The 17,381-nt window shown below is 43.7% G+C and overlaps 1 protein-coding gene across 1 annotated transcript in view; it reads left to right on the forward strand.

Moving 5' to 3' along the window:
- LOC130290949 (WD repeat-containing protein 62-like) overlaps positions 1 to 17,381 on the forward strand; it is a 67,079-nt gene that overhangs the window by 30,263 nt on the left and 19,435 nt on the right. The window contains exons 15-24 of the mRNA XM_056539212.1: positions 531 to 652; positions 797 to 869; positions 1,724 to 1,835; positions 3,565 to 3,628; positions 6,090 to 6,209; positions 10,242 to 10,363; positions 14,138 to 14,190; positions 14,386 to 14,613; positions 14,695 to 14,843; positions 15,505 to 15,578. Of these exons, the coding sequence (XP_056395187.1) occupies positions 531 to 652; positions 797 to 869; positions 1,724 to 1,835; positions 3,565 to 3,628; positions 6,090 to 6,209; positions 10,242 to 10,363; positions 14,138 to 14,190; positions 14,386 to 14,613; positions 14,695 to 14,843; positions 15,505 to 15,578 (1,117 nt within the window). The remainder of the gene's footprint in view (positions 1 to 530; positions 653 to 796; positions 870 to 1,723; positions 1,836 to 3,564; positions 3,629 to 6,089; positions 6,210 to 10,241; positions 10,364 to 14,137; positions 14,191 to 14,385; positions 14,614 to 14,694; positions 14,844 to 15,504; positions 15,579 to 17,381) is intronic.

The raw sequence follows: 17,381 nt of genomic DNA on the forward strand, positions 1-17,381 counted from the left end.
AATTCCAAGAAAAAAAACTGTGCAAAGTCAAAAACCGTATGGTGAAAACCGGATGGAACCGTACGCACATATGGTTCTGTACGGTTCCCATTGACTCCCATGTAAAAAAAAAATTTAATTTAAAAAAAAAAAAATTGTTTTAATACGGTTTTTCACCCTGACCAAAAACAGTGGTAGGCTACGGTTTTGGGTACGGATAAAAAAAAAGCAGAGAGCTCTGTGTTCTAAAAAGAAAATAATTTCTTCTGTAGTTTTCAGCAGCTAATAAGTACTGGAAGGATTAAGATTTTTTAATAGAAGTAATTTACAAATCTGTTTAACTTTCTGGCACCAGTTGATTTAAAAAAAAAAAAAAAAAAAATTACAACGGAGTACCCCATTAATAGAGGAATAAGGACTGACTACTGCAGGCCAGGTTGTTATCCCAGGTCTATGCCCACTATTTATAAATTTTTTATTCCTTCTCTTCTTTTTTTATTTTTTTATTTTTATTGTTCCTTTGACTTATTTAGTTTCCTTTTGGCTTTTAGCACCCTGACGGGATCAGTTTTGTGCGTCTGCATCATGTGGTGGAGAAGACCACCCTGTATGATCTGGACATTGATGTCACCCAGAAGACTGCGGCAGTCGCCTGTCAGGATAAAAATGTCAGGTTAGTATCCTATGTATAATGTATCGTAGATCTCGGCTCTACCTTGGATAAAGCTTTTGTTTCCTGAGTTTTCCTATTTCATGGCAGTTTTTTATTTTTATTTTTTAGGATTTTTTATGTATTACTATAATGGTTTATTTTTAGGCTGTACAATATTTCATCAGGGAAGCAGGAGAAGGCTCTGAAAGGCTCCGCTACTGGAGGGGCACTGCTGAAGGTAGGTGGCCAACTACAGTCTTGTTTCATTGCCTTTGAATTATTGTTTCATTGCCTTTTTATGTTTTGTCTACTTCTCTCTTGCTGAAATTATCATTGTAGTTACCCTGTCCACCTGTTTCTTCTATTCCTGATTTCATGATCTGATGGTGCACAGTCCTTGTATGGAGGCACACAGGGTCCCTATTGATCCACATTATGGGGCCAGAGGCACGTTTTGCCTATTGGGTAAAAAAAAAAAAGTTTGAGTACCTGTCATGATCTTGTTAAATGTTATAATCCTCCCAGTTCACTGCCCCCATCATGATAAACCATCCCCTGCCTTTATTTTTATTATTTTTTTTAGTTTTATACCTTGATATTTCGTTGATAATGGGCGTTCTCCAACAGGCGTGACATCATCTGAAGCCATACAGGGGAGAACTTACTCCCTCTCTCTGCTACACACAGCCCAGAGCAGTTCAGTGCGAGATGAGCTATGATTGGCTACAGCTGCACCCCCCCCCCCTCAGAACTCCAGATTGCAGTTCCTGATTTTGGTCTTCTGCCAGGCCAACAGGAGTCCAAAGTCTGTGCAAGAGATGGGGGGAAATGTGCTCTGGACAGCTAGGGAGACACCTAGTTGCAGCTTAATTAAACACAAATAAAACATAGAAAACTTAATTTTTTGAATCAAAGTACATTACAAAGTTTTTTTTTATTTACCATAAGGAGTGCAATAGCAAAAAAATTTTTGTAATCACAGTGCCCATTTAAAGCATTGAGCTGCTACTGTAAATATTTCACTGTATGTGTAAAATGATAGACGGGACCCTCCTATTCTTACTAGCTGCCCTCTCTCTAATCCCCCACCAGGTACAAATGGATCCGTCGGGAAGGTTCTTTGCTACAAGTTGCTCCAATAAGAACATTTCCATCTTCGATTTACAAACTGGAGAATGTGTCGCCGTGATGTATGGACATTCGGGTCAGTTTATCTTGTGTCATAAGCTTTCATATAGTTCTTTACAGACTTTTCATATAGTTAGTTAATTACATATAGTTTAGACTTTGTATATCTGTGTATAGTTCATTAAAGCCCCTATATACTGTGCCAAAAAGTTAAACAGATTTGTAAATTAATAGGTATAGAAATGAAGACGGCACTCACCCAGGTACGTTTGTGCTGACGGTTTCTTTATTTCATTTCATCCGTAAATTCGTGCTGGGAGGTGCAGTGTCAAGCAGGTATTAGCGGCAGGAACGCTGGAGTTCACAGCGTGATGGCAACAGCTGTGTCGTGCTTCCGCACGACACAGCTGTTGCCATCAGGCTGTGAGCTCCAGCGTTCCTGCCGCTAATACCTGCTTGACACTGCACCTCCCAGCACGAATTTACGGATGAAATGAAATAAAGAAACCGTCAGCACGAACGTACCTGGGTGAGTGCTGTCTTCATTTCTATACCTATTGGTTTCTGGATGGTCTTTGCTACTTAGACTGAGCACCCCCGGTATTGTTTAGCTTACTTCCACACCTGTGCCTACAATCAGCCAGCTTCCACCATAGCAGTGCCGGACTCTGTTTCTACCACACAAAGATTTGTAAATGACTTCTATAAAAAAAAAAAATCTTAATCCTTCCAGTACTCATTAGCAGCTGTATACTACAAAGGAAATTTATTTTCTTTTTTTAGTTTTCTTTTCTGCCTGTCCACAGTGCTCTCTGATGACACCTCTGTCCATTTTAGGAACTGTCAAGAGCAGCATATGTTTGCTATGGGGATTTTCTCCTGCTCTGGACAATTCCTGGCATGGACAGAGGTGTCAGCAGAGAGAAATGTGGACAGACGGAAAAGAAATCCAAAAAGAAAAGAATTTCCTCTGTACTATTACAGCCACTAATAATTACCGGAAGAATTAAGATTTTTTTTAATAGAAGTAATTTACAAATCTGTTTTAACTTTGTGGCACCAGTTGATATAATAAAAAAATAAATAAATTAAAAAAAAAAGGGGGTCGACTGCTGGTCAGTCGACCCCACATGCAATCTCCAGAACAGAGCCTCTTACCGTTAATTGCTCTGGCCATCACTTTCTGAGACGTCTTAGTTTCGGCAGTGACGGCCCGCTCAGCCAGTCACCAAATGAGGTGGGAAATTGTTACAGCCAGTGATTATATAAGGGGGTCGTCACTGCGAAGACTAGAATGTCCAGGTGGGGGCTGTAGTGCCTAGTGGTAAGAGACAGATCCTGTTCTTGAAATTGGGGGGAGGGGGGTCCTAGCGTCCCCTATCTTTTGTATAGTGGATACATTTTTAATAACCAGATAACCCATCTAAAGGGGTGCTCTGCTGCTCAGCGTTTGGAACAAACTGTTCCGAACGCAGGAGCCGGGAGCTTGTGATGTCATAGCCCCGCCCCCTCACGGCATCACACCCTGCCCCCTCAATGCAAGTCCATGGGAGGGGGCGTGACAGCTGTCACGCCCCCCTCCCATAGACTTGCATTGAGGGGACGGGACGTGATACCAATAGGGGGCGGGGCTATGACATCACAAGCTCCAGTCTCCAGCATTTGGAACAGTTTGTTCCAAACGCTGAGCAGCAGAGCACCCCTTTAAGCACAGATGTCACTTTCTGTCTGGTTAATCTGCTACTTTATAATTTTTTTAATTCTGAATACAAGGAGTATGAAGGATTATTACAATCTTTTTACAGATATTGTGACTGACATGAAGTTCACCTATGACTGTAGAAGACTGATCACAGTATCTGGAGACAGGTCTGGTCCCTTCACTGGGGTGTTTTTTGTTGTTGTTGTGTTTATTTTTAAATTTTTTGCATTATATTTGTTATTGTTTCCCCAAATTTCTTTAGTGTAATAAAGTAAATGAAGATTGGGGGGGGGGGGGATGCAGCTGCAGCTCCTCTTTGCATTAAGATTATATGCCTTGATGGTAGGGAGACATCTGGTTTGCTCGGATCATTGTGTCGTACCTGCAAGAGCCTTTCTCAGCAAGCATGGAGAGTGATGCAATGTGGGGGCAAAAGCTCATAGTTGCTGCTGATGGAACGTTGTCTATGTCCCGCATCAATATAGACCAAACTACAGAGTGTTAGTCTGGTCTATTGTGCGCCTAATTTATCAAAAGGCGCACGGCTCTTGATAAATTCTGCGCACGGACTTCGGGCTCTATGCTTTAGACTGTATTTAAACCTGCTCCAACATGGTCTGACATTTTGGCGTACTTTTAGCCGATGCGACTTTTCACTGAAAAGTCGCTATTGATAAATTCAGCACCAATGCATTTTTCTGTCTAAAATAGCATAGAATGCATCATGTTCTAAAAATCCACTAAAGCAAAAAAGTCGCACCTATTTAGACTGCGACTTTCTGCGACAAGTTTAGATGGGAAAAACAGTCTAAATCGTTTGATAAATCTCCCCCGTTATCTACAGATAGAGGTCTGGGGCGTAGATCGGCAGCTGCAGAATAGCTTATCTTTGTGAATGCTGGATTGGGAGGGGGGGGGGATCAGTACCTTTTTATAGACAGTTTGTCTAGGAGAGTTACCTGTGGACTGGCTGGATATAAAGCAGTGGTTCTCAACCTGGGGTACAAGTACCCCCAGGGGTACTTAGCAGTTCTCCAGAGGGTACGTGAAAAAAAATCAGTAATGGCAGCCACTGGTTACTGGTCTGGACCACTTTGAAAGAAATGGTCGGCTGATGTCAGTGCAGCGAGGAGCGGCGCAGGAGGACAGCAAAGGGGACGCGCGGGCACTGGGCTGTGGGCAGTAACTACCATCTGCTTTGTTGCTCCACTGCCCCTACAGACCGGGGACCTACTGCTATGAGCCATAACAATAGGTCCCCAGACCAGAGGAGCACCAAAGCGGGACAGTATGGTGGCCTACAACTATATATGGGGGCAGTTTGGGGGCCTACAGCTATATTTGGGGGCACAGAGGGGGCCTAACAACTTTATGGGGACACAAAGCGGGTACTATTACTGTGTGTGACAATAAACATGGGGAGTTTGTAAATAGGTGGGTATTGTACTGCAGAAAGGAGCCTACAATGTTTGTTTGGCTGGTTCTGTGGAGAAGTCTTGTATGAGGAGAAATCATAATGGCGGTCTAGGCCAGATAGTGAAGAAAAGAAAAGTAAACAACTCCGGTTAGAGAAGATGTCACCTATAAATGGGGGCACTGGGGAGATAAGGAGAGTAACAGGGGGCTTGTTATATAGGAAAGTAAAGCTTCTGAATTATACTATAATCATTACAAATTGTCTCTAATATGGGGGGTACAATTTTTTGGAAATTGGCTGTCAAGGGGAACTCGGGCAAAAAAAAGGTTGAGAACCACTGATATAAAGGATTGCACTTTTTAGGTGACATTGTGATATTTGGGTCACCTGATTGTTTGTATACTGGAATTAGGAGTCATATTTTACCTGTGGTGTAATAGTATCCACATGTCCCTTTTGAGGGAATTCGGTTGCATCTGGAACCTCTGAGCATTGAGAGGGATACTGCCTATTTTATCCATATGAAGGTTTTCATCTATCAGTGAATCCCCATTTAATATCCTATATTGTCATCTCATTACCTGGAGGATTGGCAGCTGCTAAGACACTACAAGCAATCTGTCCAGCTACATGTGATCTGCTGTGTGCTTAATGTTATGCGCATATGCATTTTATGCTAATGTCTCTCCGTCGTTTGCATACATTGTACTTATTTGGCTGTGTATGTACTATATGTAAAATATATATTGTCTTGCCATCTTGTAAGATAATTCCCCAATCCATATACATATATATTTTTTTATCACTTGTTTTTGTCATCCCCTGATGAACCGCTGTATGCCATTATAAGATACATGGGGAAACGCGTTGGGACATACAGGTGTTCATCATAGGAGGACTTATTATCTTAATTTATTTTTCATATTTTTTTTATTGTTATGGGAGTTTTTAAGGATATGAATAATTGGATTTTTGAGCTCTATGTGGATATTTATATATATATATTTTTTTTTATTAGCTAATTTGACACTGGTGTGTCTAATTGTTAGTGATAGTGTCTACAGATACATTACTTTATGCCCCAGTTTTCTATCTTCCCATTGTCTTGCATAATAGTGTAAAGAGAGACCCTGGCGCAGTTGCTCTTGGTTTTCATAAATATCGTGAGCATTCTTGTAATATTCTACATTGTTTGTTTTTGTTTTTTGCAGCTGTATTTTTGTCTGGCAGCTGGACCCTGTGATGACCACATGTATGAGGCACCAGTTGGCTGAGATGGCTGGAGAGGGGAAAACAAACATGGTGGATGTAAGATCTCACATTAATAACAGGTGAGGGGATAGCAACAGCCTCTTCAAAGGAAACGCCAAAGAAGTCCAGAAAAAAAAAAAAACATGGCACGTACTACTAGGAATACTTTTAGTAATATTGGGCAATTTTCTTGAATTTAACTCTTAAGGGTAAGTTCACACTACATGTTCATTCTTTCGGTGGAATTATGACTGCATTGCTGGCAGTGATGATGGCGTTGGTCCTCACAGCCCTAGCGCCGAATGATTTCGGCAGTGACCTGATCAAACTTCGCAGAGATTCTGTAGTGTGAACGTACACTAAGGGTGGGTTCACACCACGTTTTGTACTTACGGTTCCCGTATACGGCTGGGGGGAGGGGGGGGGGGGCTGGGGTGAATCGCGGCTCCCGCACTCAGCCGTATTCGGGAACCGTATTTAATGCATGTCTATGAGCCGACCGGAGTGAACCGCAGCCTTCGGTCGGCTGCGTTTTCGGACGTATGCGGTTTCCCGACCGTAGGCAAAAACTTATCCTTACCCTTATCCTTATCCCAGAAATTCTTTGCTTAGTGTGTTGATTTGAGACAATTGCCATTAAATACTTGTTAGACCTCCTTTCCTGTACAAATCTTTGCTGGCCTTGAAAAATCAATTTATTTTTACTCTTTTCCAACATATATTCATTAAATTCATTTTGTAGCTTATTTAATTTTTCCTTACTCTCTTCTGATGAATTTTGTGTATATTCCTTCTCTGTATCCCTTATTACTTATTCAGCCCTCCTCTTTTGATTTAAACTCTTTCCCCCCCCCCCCACTTTATTGCTCTTATTATTTCCCCTCTTATGGAAGCTTTACAGGTCTCCCAGTCACTTGTTGTGCCCCAGTTGTTTGCAAAAAACTCCCTCAAGTTTTTTCTATTGTGGCATTCTCTATCAAATTTAACCAGTGAGGGGTTAATTTTCTGGAACCCATCTCTTCCTCTGTTTTTATCAGTACTTCTAGAGCCGCGTGGTCCGACAGACATCTAACCCAATAATGTACTTTTATCACCTTATTTAAACTAGAGTCATTTCCCAGACATATATCTATTCTGGACATAGACTGACAGTTCTTGTGCCAACATGAATATTCTTTCTTTTGAGGGTTGTAAATCCTCCAAATATCGCTGAGTCCCAGTTCATTACATACTTTCGCCAGGGGAGTGCAGCCCACCTCTCCTTTACTCCCGCTTGCCCTCCATCTATCTAACCTCTCATCTAGGACGCAGTTCATATCCCCCATGGCAAACACAGGGCATTCTCCGCAACTCACACAAAAATCAAATAATTTAAGAAGGACCGCGGATGAGAAAGGCGGGGGTATATATACAAATGCTAATACACATCTTACATTTTGTAGTCTCCCATATAAAAAAAACAAACCTCCCCTCATCATCTACCCTTTTTCTAATTAATTCCCAATTTACGTTTCTACGGATTAACACCGAAACCCCCCGTGAATATGCTGTATGAAGAGAATGGTAATAATGTCCCCAAACATTACGATTCAAAACCATTACAGTTTCTCTCGTTAAATGTGTCTCAACTAACCCGACCTGGTGCGTGCTTCATAATAACTCCCATTACCGCTGATCTTTTAAGTCCTCGTACATTCCATACCACAGCCTTAACAGTCATCCGCGGTCATTCTCTTACAGTCCAGTTGAACACAATAGACACCGTAGTGAGAAGGAAGAGAAAAAATAAAATAACATTTGAGAAAAAAAAAGGTCAAAAAAAAAACCAACTTCCCCAGGGTTCCCCAACCCCCCCCCATCCTTCCCCTTCCCTCCGACCTCCCACCCGGTGACCTGACATCTCGGGCAAATCTCTAGCCTTACGTGATTGTTCCCCCCCCCCCCCCCCCCCCTCGGACCTTAACCACTATTTTTCAATCCCCGGTCCACCGCTTCTACTGCGCTAGAAAAAAAGAACATCTCATTGTTGTAAAAAACCTTCAGCCTGGCTGGGAACATTAAAGCAAACTTGATTCCATTATGTGCAAGTCTCTTTTTAACTTCCCTGAAAGTATATCTCCTCTTCTGTGTTTCAATTGCATAATCTGGGAAAAGCATAATTCTATCTCCTTTTTTTTCCTCATTATTCTCAAGATGTTGTCACGGTCATTATCATTCAGGAGTTTAAGTATTATGGTACGTGGTCTGCCCCCTACTGGCGGGGGTTGGAATGGAATTCTATGCGCACGTATCACACTAAAGTGTTTAGAGAGGTTTTCCTCCCCATACTGCGCAATCAACCATGTTTGGATAAAAGTTATCACATCTTTACTTTCCGCTCCCTCTGGGAAACCCAAGATTCTAAGGTTCCCCCGTCTGGAGCGGTCTTCAAATTGTGTCAATTTTTGATTTAATAACTTGTTCTCCCCTGACATCCTCTGTACTTCAGATTGTAACTTATGGACCTCATCTTCCACACCCGACACTCTCGTCTCCACCTCTGTACACCTCTCCCTGACTTTCTTTAGATCTCCCCTGATCAAATTGATTTCCACACCAATAACCCCCACTTGATTGGACAGAACATCTATGGAAGTATTACATTTTGCAACTGCCGCTAATATTTTATCTAGGGCAGGTTGGGGAACATCCCCTTCCTTCTCCATTATAGAGCCATCTAATCCCAGATCTCCTGCATTGGTTTTATTTTGTCCACGATTTCTAGGCAATGCCCCCGGCGAGACAAAATATTTATCCACTTTCCCAGCTGCTTTAGCGTCCTTTGTTGGGCTATGTGTTTTATTCAGCTTGGGTGCCATCTTATCCTCCAGTTGCCAATATATTGTCCTATCCAGAACAGTCACTTGTATTTCATACGCTGCGCCGGGAGATTCAGAAAAGATTACCAACTAAATATTTCCAAGGGACACTTTCAGCTTGTTGTATCACAGGAGAAGCTCAGTTATCTGCAGACTATAGACCTGCTCCTGCGGTGCTACAGGTGTTTCACAGTTATCTGCAGACTATAGACCTGCTCCTGCAGTGCTTCAGGGGTTTCACAGTTATCTGCAGACTATAGACCTGCTCCTGCGGTGCTACAGGTGTTTCACAGTTATCTGCAGACTATAGACCTGCTCCTGCAGTGCTTCAGGGGTTTCACAGTTATCTGCAGACTATAGACCTGCTCCTGCGGTGCTACAGGTGTTTCACCAGGTGTCGTTTATACTCAGGAGGAAAAAAAAATACACTTTCCCAATTATGGTTTTCCACCCAAATCCAGTTCTTATAGATAAATTCTTATTTCTTATGCAGAAGGACCTTCTTTATCGGCTTTAAACATACAAGGTGAGCGTGGCAGCGCTCACCTCCACAGCTATAATCGCCACGAGGGGGATTTATTATTAAGCGAGCAAAACTTGCCCCCAAACCTATTCTTTTAGTACAGTTTGTTCACTGTGGCAGCAGTTTCATCCTTATAACAACACAGATATGAGAGGATCTCGCCGAATCTCAGCTGGGTCCCTGGAGCAGCCATGGATCAGCCTCCTCAGTGTGTCTTCCTCCAGGGTCACACTCTCACTCTGCCTGCATTCTCAGCACAACACAGACCCGGGTTCCTCCCACTCACTGCCTCTTCTGAGCCTCCACTCCAGATCGCAGCGTTGTTGGCACCTGTGTGTGCTGTTGTTCATGTGGGGGCCACTACGCTCACAGTCCACTGCTCCCCGCTCGCTACTGCTGTGTCAGGTCAGGTCCCTCTGCTCCGCCATCCAGCACACTCACATCCCAGCTTTCAGCGCAGCTGAGCGGTGTCCCGGACCAGCAGCATGTGTTTGGTCCATGGAGGGGGCAGGAAGCGGGGGGAGGAGCCTCTCAACCTCCTCGCATCACGTCCTGTCGAGCCTCTAATCTTGATGATATTATTAATCATGGTAACAATTTGTAGGTATAGTAGTTTTATGTGATTTTTTTTGTTACCTTTGGATATACTGAGGTTTTCAGTAGAAGAGTATAGGCTCCCATGATGAGAGATCTTAAACCCTTTGGCTCTTAGTGATCTTTGTTCTTCCCAGGAGAGAGACCTTCATGGTTTGCCCCCTGGACGAGAGCTCGCAAGACGACTTGTTCTTTGACAGAAGCAGTGATGTGGATGAGCCGTCCCCAGATACCCCAATACAAGACAGCTTTGAAGCAGGTAATGTGCATATCCTCTCTCCTTTTTCTCCTAGGTTACTTACTAAATATAATATATGAGCAGCCTGTAGTCCCGCTCTATACAAAGCAAAGAGTCGGCACCTCCTGTCAATGTGATCAAAGAGTGCAGGTAAAAACACCAGACTAAAACAAGAGAAGGGAAAAAAGTATCATGCAAAAAATAAAAAACACTTGCATGAAGAACTTGACTTGGAGCACTCACCTCTGACACAATGCGTGCAGCAGTACAACATCTTTATTCAGGTAGCAGGTGAAGCGTACAGCAGGAGGTGAGAGGATGAAACAAGGAAGGGTGGGTTCAGCCGGTGGGCAACGGTCCGCAACGGTGCGCTTCATCAGGCATTGCGTCCGAGGTGAGTGCTCCAAGCTAAGTTCTTCATTCAAGTGTATGTTCACGCTGTGTCTCATTTGTGAGCACCATATGTAAGACACTAAGGAAACAGAGGCTGTGCTGATCCTGAATTTTAACAGGAAGATCCTTGGTGGCGTTTGAGTCGAGACTGTGCCTGGTTAGGTGCATCTGTTTAATCTCTTGGGGATACAGGGTGTATGTATGCGCCCTGCATCCCCGATCCTTAAGGACTGAGGGCGTGCGTACCTGTACACCCTGGTCCTGTTTACCGGGTTTAAACCGTTGTCACCAGCAGAGAACGGGTTAAACCGGTGGGTCCCGGGTGCTACAGGCAGCCAGGACCCACGGCTAATGCCGGGCACGGGCGATCGGGCCGATGCCCGGCATTAACCCTTTAGACGCCACAATCAAAGTTGATTGCGGCGTCTAAAACGAAAGTAAAAGAATCCCGGCAGCCCAGCGGAGCTGATCAGGACTATCGCTACAAAATCGCGATGTCCCGATCAGCTTACCAGACGATCGGAGGGTCCTTACCTGCCTCTCCGTTGTCCGACCGGCGATCTATTGCTCCATGCCTCCAGGCTAGAGAAGCAGAGTGCCGGTTACACTGATCAGTGCTTTGCAATGGCAGAGCACTGATCAGTATATGCAATCAGAAGATTGCATGTTTTAGCCCCTAAAAAAAAAAAAAAAAAAAAAAGTCTTTATTAAAAGTTTAAATCGCTCCCCCTTTTCCCATTTTTTTAATAAAATAATGTAATAAAAATAATCATGTGAGGTACCAACGCGTGCGTAAATGTACGAACTATTAAAATATTAGGTTAGCTAAACCACACGGTCGATGGCGTACACGTAAAAAAATGCCAAATTCCAAAATTATGCATTTCTGGTCACTTCATATACCATAAAAATATTAATAAATAGCGATCAAAAAGTCCCTTCAGAACAAAAATGGTCCAGATAAAAACTGCAGATGAAGGCACAAAAAATTAGCCCTCAAACGTTAATTAAAAATAAGTTATAGGGATCATACTAATTTTGGTGCATGTAGTTTGTCATTTTTTTAAAATATGAAAATAAAACCTATATAAATTGTAAGACCGTATGGACCTACAGAATAAAGATAAGATGTCATTTTTACCAAATATTGCACTGTGTTGAAATGGGACCCCCCCAAAAGTTACAAATTTATTTTTTATTTTTTTCACCCCACAAAGAATTTTTTTTTTTTTTTTTGCTTTTGCTGCAGATTATGTTATACAATAGGTGATGTTGTTGCAAAGTACAATTGGTGACGCGAAAAACAAGCCCATATATGGGTCTGTAGGTGCTAAATTTAAAGCGTTATCATTTTTAGAAAGGAAGGAGGGAAAAAGCGAAAATGCAAAAAAGAGTCCTGCATAGTTCTAACAAAATATCTTTAATAAAGGCAAATAATACAGAAATAAGATAACACCAATACTAAACCAGGGAGGTCAAAAGGCAGTACATATTGTCAAATATGTTCTATTAAACACAGATAGAAAACCCCATAAATAAACCATCAGGTTAAGTCCTGAATGCTATGACCCCCCACCCACTGTGAAAATGAAAAATACAGCACCCCTTAAATAAAGCATACCGACATCAAAAATAGGTGTGAGGCAAACAATTGTGTACTCCACAGGGGACTGAAACTGTGCTAAACCCCACATGTATCGCCACCCGCAAATGGCTTCATCAGGAGTCGGCCCTCTCACAGCAAACTCTCTAAGGGCTGGTTCACATCACGTTTTCCACCATACGGGAGCGCATACGGCAGGATAGAGCTAAAACCTTGCGCTCCCGTATGCCTTTCTATGCGATCCCGTATGTAATTCATTTCAATGAGCCGTCCGGAGGGAAACGTTCAGTCGGCTCATTTTTGCCCCGTATGCGCTTTTTCCCCGGACCTAAAACTGTAGTCAACCATGGTTTTAGGTCCGGTTGTAAAAGCGCATACAGCGCAAAAATGAGCCGAATGAACGTTTCACTGCGGTCGGCTCATTGAAATGAATGAAATACGGGAGCGCATAGAAAGACATGCAGGAGCGCGAGGTTTTAGCTCTCCCCTGCCGTATGCGCTCCCGTATGGGGGGAAACGTGATGTGAACCAGCCCTAAAATGGACATAATTTTCAAAAACTTATGTTTTTTTTTTTTTTTTTTAAATAAAAACGGACGGAACTGTATGCACTTTTAAAAACAGTATGCAGTTTAAAAACGCATACAGTTTACTTTTTCCCATACTTTTTCCATCTGTTTTTTTGCCATACGGTTTTCTTTAGAAAAACTGATTGAAAACAGTATGGCAAAAATGTGATGTGAACCCAAACAGTTAAAGGGAAGCTGTCGGCTTATTTATGCTACTCTTGCCGGGCAGTCTGTTGTTTATTCTGATGTGTGTTAAAGAAGATATCCATTGGATATCCACAGGATATGGAGTAAGTGTCTGATCGGGGAGGTGGTGGGTTCCAGCAGTCAGACCGCCGCGATCTCCCATACGGGGCCCCTACTCTGCTCTGCCAATGCACGCTTTTGTACCTAGCACGTCAGCGGGTTGAAACATCATCTCTATGGGAAGCGGAGATACACGAACGAGTGTCTCTGCCTCTCCCATAGAGATGAATGGAGGGGGCGTGTTTTGACCAGCTGACGTGCTGGAGACGAGTCTGGGCCCTGTACGGATCACCTGAGGATAGGGTATCATTTTTTGTTTTGCTGTACATCTTTAGAACATGCACAATGTCGCCATGCCTTTGGCTGTTTATTCCACTTCTTTATCTCCATAAAAAAACACTTTGTTCAGCAGTCATAACAGTCAGAAAGGCATGGCCTGGGATTCACATTGCCCCAAGGGCTGCCCCTATGTCACTTCATTGTCGTGTTTACAGCATGCTGCCTTGTACTGAGCAATTTCTAGGGCAGAGGAGCAGACAGGAAATGTGTGCAGCAGGTGCTGCAATCTTACTGATTGTATGACAGTCTGCTGTAAAATGAAATGTCCTGCAGAATTCCTGGTTGGGGAAATGACAGGATTGCTGTGGGCAGGGTGAGTGGGGGGGGGGGGGGGCTAGGGAAACAGTAATGAAGAGCTGAAGGAAAGCAATCCCTTCTGGGAATTGTAGTACTGAGCTCAACTCAACTGCTCAACCAGGCAGTACAAACTGTGACCCACTAAAGAAATAGATATTTAGTGGTTTCAAAACTGGGGCAGAAAGGCAAGCAATGCTATATGTGTCCACAGTATTTTGTATGCTTTTTGTGTCCATAACAATGTGTCCTCCTCTTATGCTCAAGAGTCAATGGTAAAGTACATTGAAATGGTAACCTATGATATTATGTATGAACAAGCTGTACAAAAATCACTTTTATTTTATTCTAGATCCTACCTTTCTGCAGACAAATGGAAGACTACCGCTGTGGGCAAGGAAGCTGGTGAGCCAGGCGTGTATATAGTATGATATAGCTTATGGGAGGTTAGAATCTGGATCCGGTCATAATCTGGATTATATAGGATTTGTTGAGTATCAAAAATGCCCATTATTGTAGAGTTGTTTCCCCACATCCCTAGCAAATCTGCTATCCCTTTTCATACCATTAATTGTTTCCATGTATTCTTCGGTCCCATAGGATAAAGACCGGGATGAACCCCTGGTTGTCCTTTCCCAAAACGAATACCAGCCTCAAGGGCGATGGGCCCAAAGTGACAGCACCGTTCTCATCCGAAACTTCTTGAACAGCAATGACCTGAGCTACTGCTGTACCCCAGACAATGAGACGGGGCAGCAGAACTCCTTCATGGACGAGACCACAGACCTGGAACGCATCGAACCGAAGAGTCTACAGGAATTGCTGGAGGTGAGTGACCGGCGTGACCCTCCTGGCTGCTGACCCCCAATACACTCCAGTCCTGCTCTGACTTTCTCTTATTTTCTGCAGTCAGAGGCTGGAAATGACTTCCTGAACAACATGACGTTCATCACTGAGGCTTCTTCAGCTTTAGAAGACCCAGATCTTCAGTCACAGTCTTTAGAATCCACTGGTATATTCTACCCTTCATCTCTGCAGTTGTCCCAGCAGGAGGAAAGGTAACTAATACAGTGTAAGGGCCCATTCACACTACGGATTTTCAGAGCAGAACCCCGCTCCAGAGCTGCGCTGAGGAACATGTTCATTCTTTCAGCAGAGTCTGGGGTCTGGAGTTTTTGTAGTGTGAATGGTGAAGTACAATCCCGTTGAAAGCAATGGGAGGTTGCTGCACAGTACGTGCAGCAACCTCCCATTGCTTTCAACGGGATTGTGCTGCACCATTCACACTACAGAAACTCCAGACCCCAGACGCTGCTGAAAGAATGAACATGTTCATTCTTTCGGCAAAATGCTCTTGGAAACGCAATCCCACCTATGGAGACTCTGCACTTCAGAGTGGTCCTAGTGTAGGCTTGTTGAGATGGCGGAGATTGAGCCCTAACGCAGACAGGTTTAGAGGCAGCAATTTTTGATACTCGAGGAGACATCGTACAACAACCCCCCCCCCCCCCCCCCCACACATAGCATCAGGTTGTTTCCCCCTAGTGTTCACAGCAGGGTCTTTGCCCCATCACTATCCCTCTGCAAGAAGTCACAACAGGTCTACACAATCCTGCTCTCAGAAGTCACATGCTGTGTGTGTGTGTGTGTATATATATATATATATATATATATATATATATATATATATTATATTCTTCTTGGCTATTTTGTTTTCAGTGATTTTTCTATTGAAGAACGGACTTTTGACAAGGGCAATAGCAGTAATGGACTGCTGTCCGGCTGTGACCAAGGTAATTGCCATCATCATGCCTCATCTAGTGTTCTGATTTATTTTACACTATTTCTGCAGTTCAGTTTTAACCCTGAATTGTTACATATTCTACAATACGCATAGATCAATTTGCATACATTTTTTGAATACAGTTCTGTGCATTTAGTAGTAGCCTGAGAATTAAGATCCTTGCAGCTCTGCCCCATTCTACACTGCTCAAAAAAATAAAGGGAACACTAAGATAACACATCCTAGATCTGACTGAACTAATCGCATGAAATACTTTCGTCTTTATATAGTTGAATGTGCAGACAACAAAATCACACATAAATTATCAATGGAGATCAAATGTATCAACCCATGGAGGTCTGGATATGGAGTCACACTCAAAATCCTAGTGGAAAACTACACTACAGGCTGATCCAACTTTATGTAATGTCCTTAAAACAAGTCACAATGAGGCTCAGTAGTGTGTGTGGCCTCCACGTGCCCGTATGACCTCCCTACAACGCCTGGGCATGCTCCGGATGAGGTGGCGGATGGTCTGAGGGATGTCCTCCCAGACCTGGACTAAAGCATCTGCCAACTCCTGGACAGTCTGTGGTGGATGGAGCGAAACGTCCCAGATTTGCTCAATCTGGTTCAGGTCTGGGGAACGGGCGGGCCAGTCCATAGAAGTTCCTGCAAGAGGAAGGCATTGATGCTGACACATTCCAGCCACATGAGGTCTAGCATTGTCTTGCATTAGGAGGAACCCAGGGCCAACCGCACCAGCATATGGTCTCACAAGGGGTCTGAGGATCTCATCTCGGTACCTAATGGCAGTCAGGCTACCTCTGTCAGGCTACCTACCTCATAGAGGGCGGTGCGGGCCCCCAAAGAAATGCTACCCCACACCATTACTGACCCACCGCCAAACCGGTCATGCTGGAGGATGTTGCAGGCAACAGAACGTTCTTCACGGCGTCTCCAGACTCTGTCACACGTGCTCAGTGTGAACCTGCTTTCATTTGTGAAGAGCACAGGGCGCCAGTGGCGAATTTGCCAATTTTGGTGTTCTCTCGCAAATGCCAAATGTCCTGCACGGTTTTGGGCTGTAAGCACAACACCACCTGTGGATGTTGGGCCCTCATGGAGTCTGTTTCTGACCGTTTGAGTGGACAAATAAACATTTGTGGCCTGCTGGAGGTCATTTTGCAGGGCTCTGGCAGTGCTCCTCCTTGCTGGTGGGTTGCGTCCCTCCTACGACCTCCTCCACATCTCCTGATGTACTGAACTGTCTCCTGGTAGCGCCTCCATGTTCTAGACACTACGCTGACAGACACAGCAAACCTTCTTTCCACAGCTCGCATTGATGTGCCATCCTGGAGGAGCTGCACTACCTGAGCCACTTGTGTGGGTTATAGACTCCGTCTCATGCTACCCTAGAGTGAAAGCACCGCCAGCATTCAAAAGTGACCAAAACATCAGTCAGGAAGCATAGAAACTGAGAAGTGGTCTGTGGTCACCACCTGCAGAACCACTTCTTTTATGAGGGTGTCTTGCTAATTGCCTATAATTTCCACCTGTTGTCTGTTCCATTTGCACAACAACATGTGTCATTGACTTGGAGTTACATTGTGTTGTTTAAGTGTTCCCTTTATTTTTATGAGCAGTGTATATTAAAGTATCATGAAGAAAAATGTATCCCCTTTCCAAAGGATAGCGGTTAAGTTTTAGATTGTGTGGGAGTCCAACCACTGGGACCCCTGCGATTTCCTGCAAGGGGCTCCGAATGAATTGACGGTCGAGACGCCCCCTCCCATAGACTTGCATTGCGGGG

The sequence above is a fragment of the Hyla sarda genome, chromosome 9, assembly GCF_029499605.1.
Source record: "Hyla sarda isolate aHylSar1 chromosome 9, aHylSar1.hap1, whole genome shotgun sequence".
NCBI lineage: Eukaryota > Metazoa > Chordata > Amphibia > Anura > Hylidae > Hyla > Hyla sarda.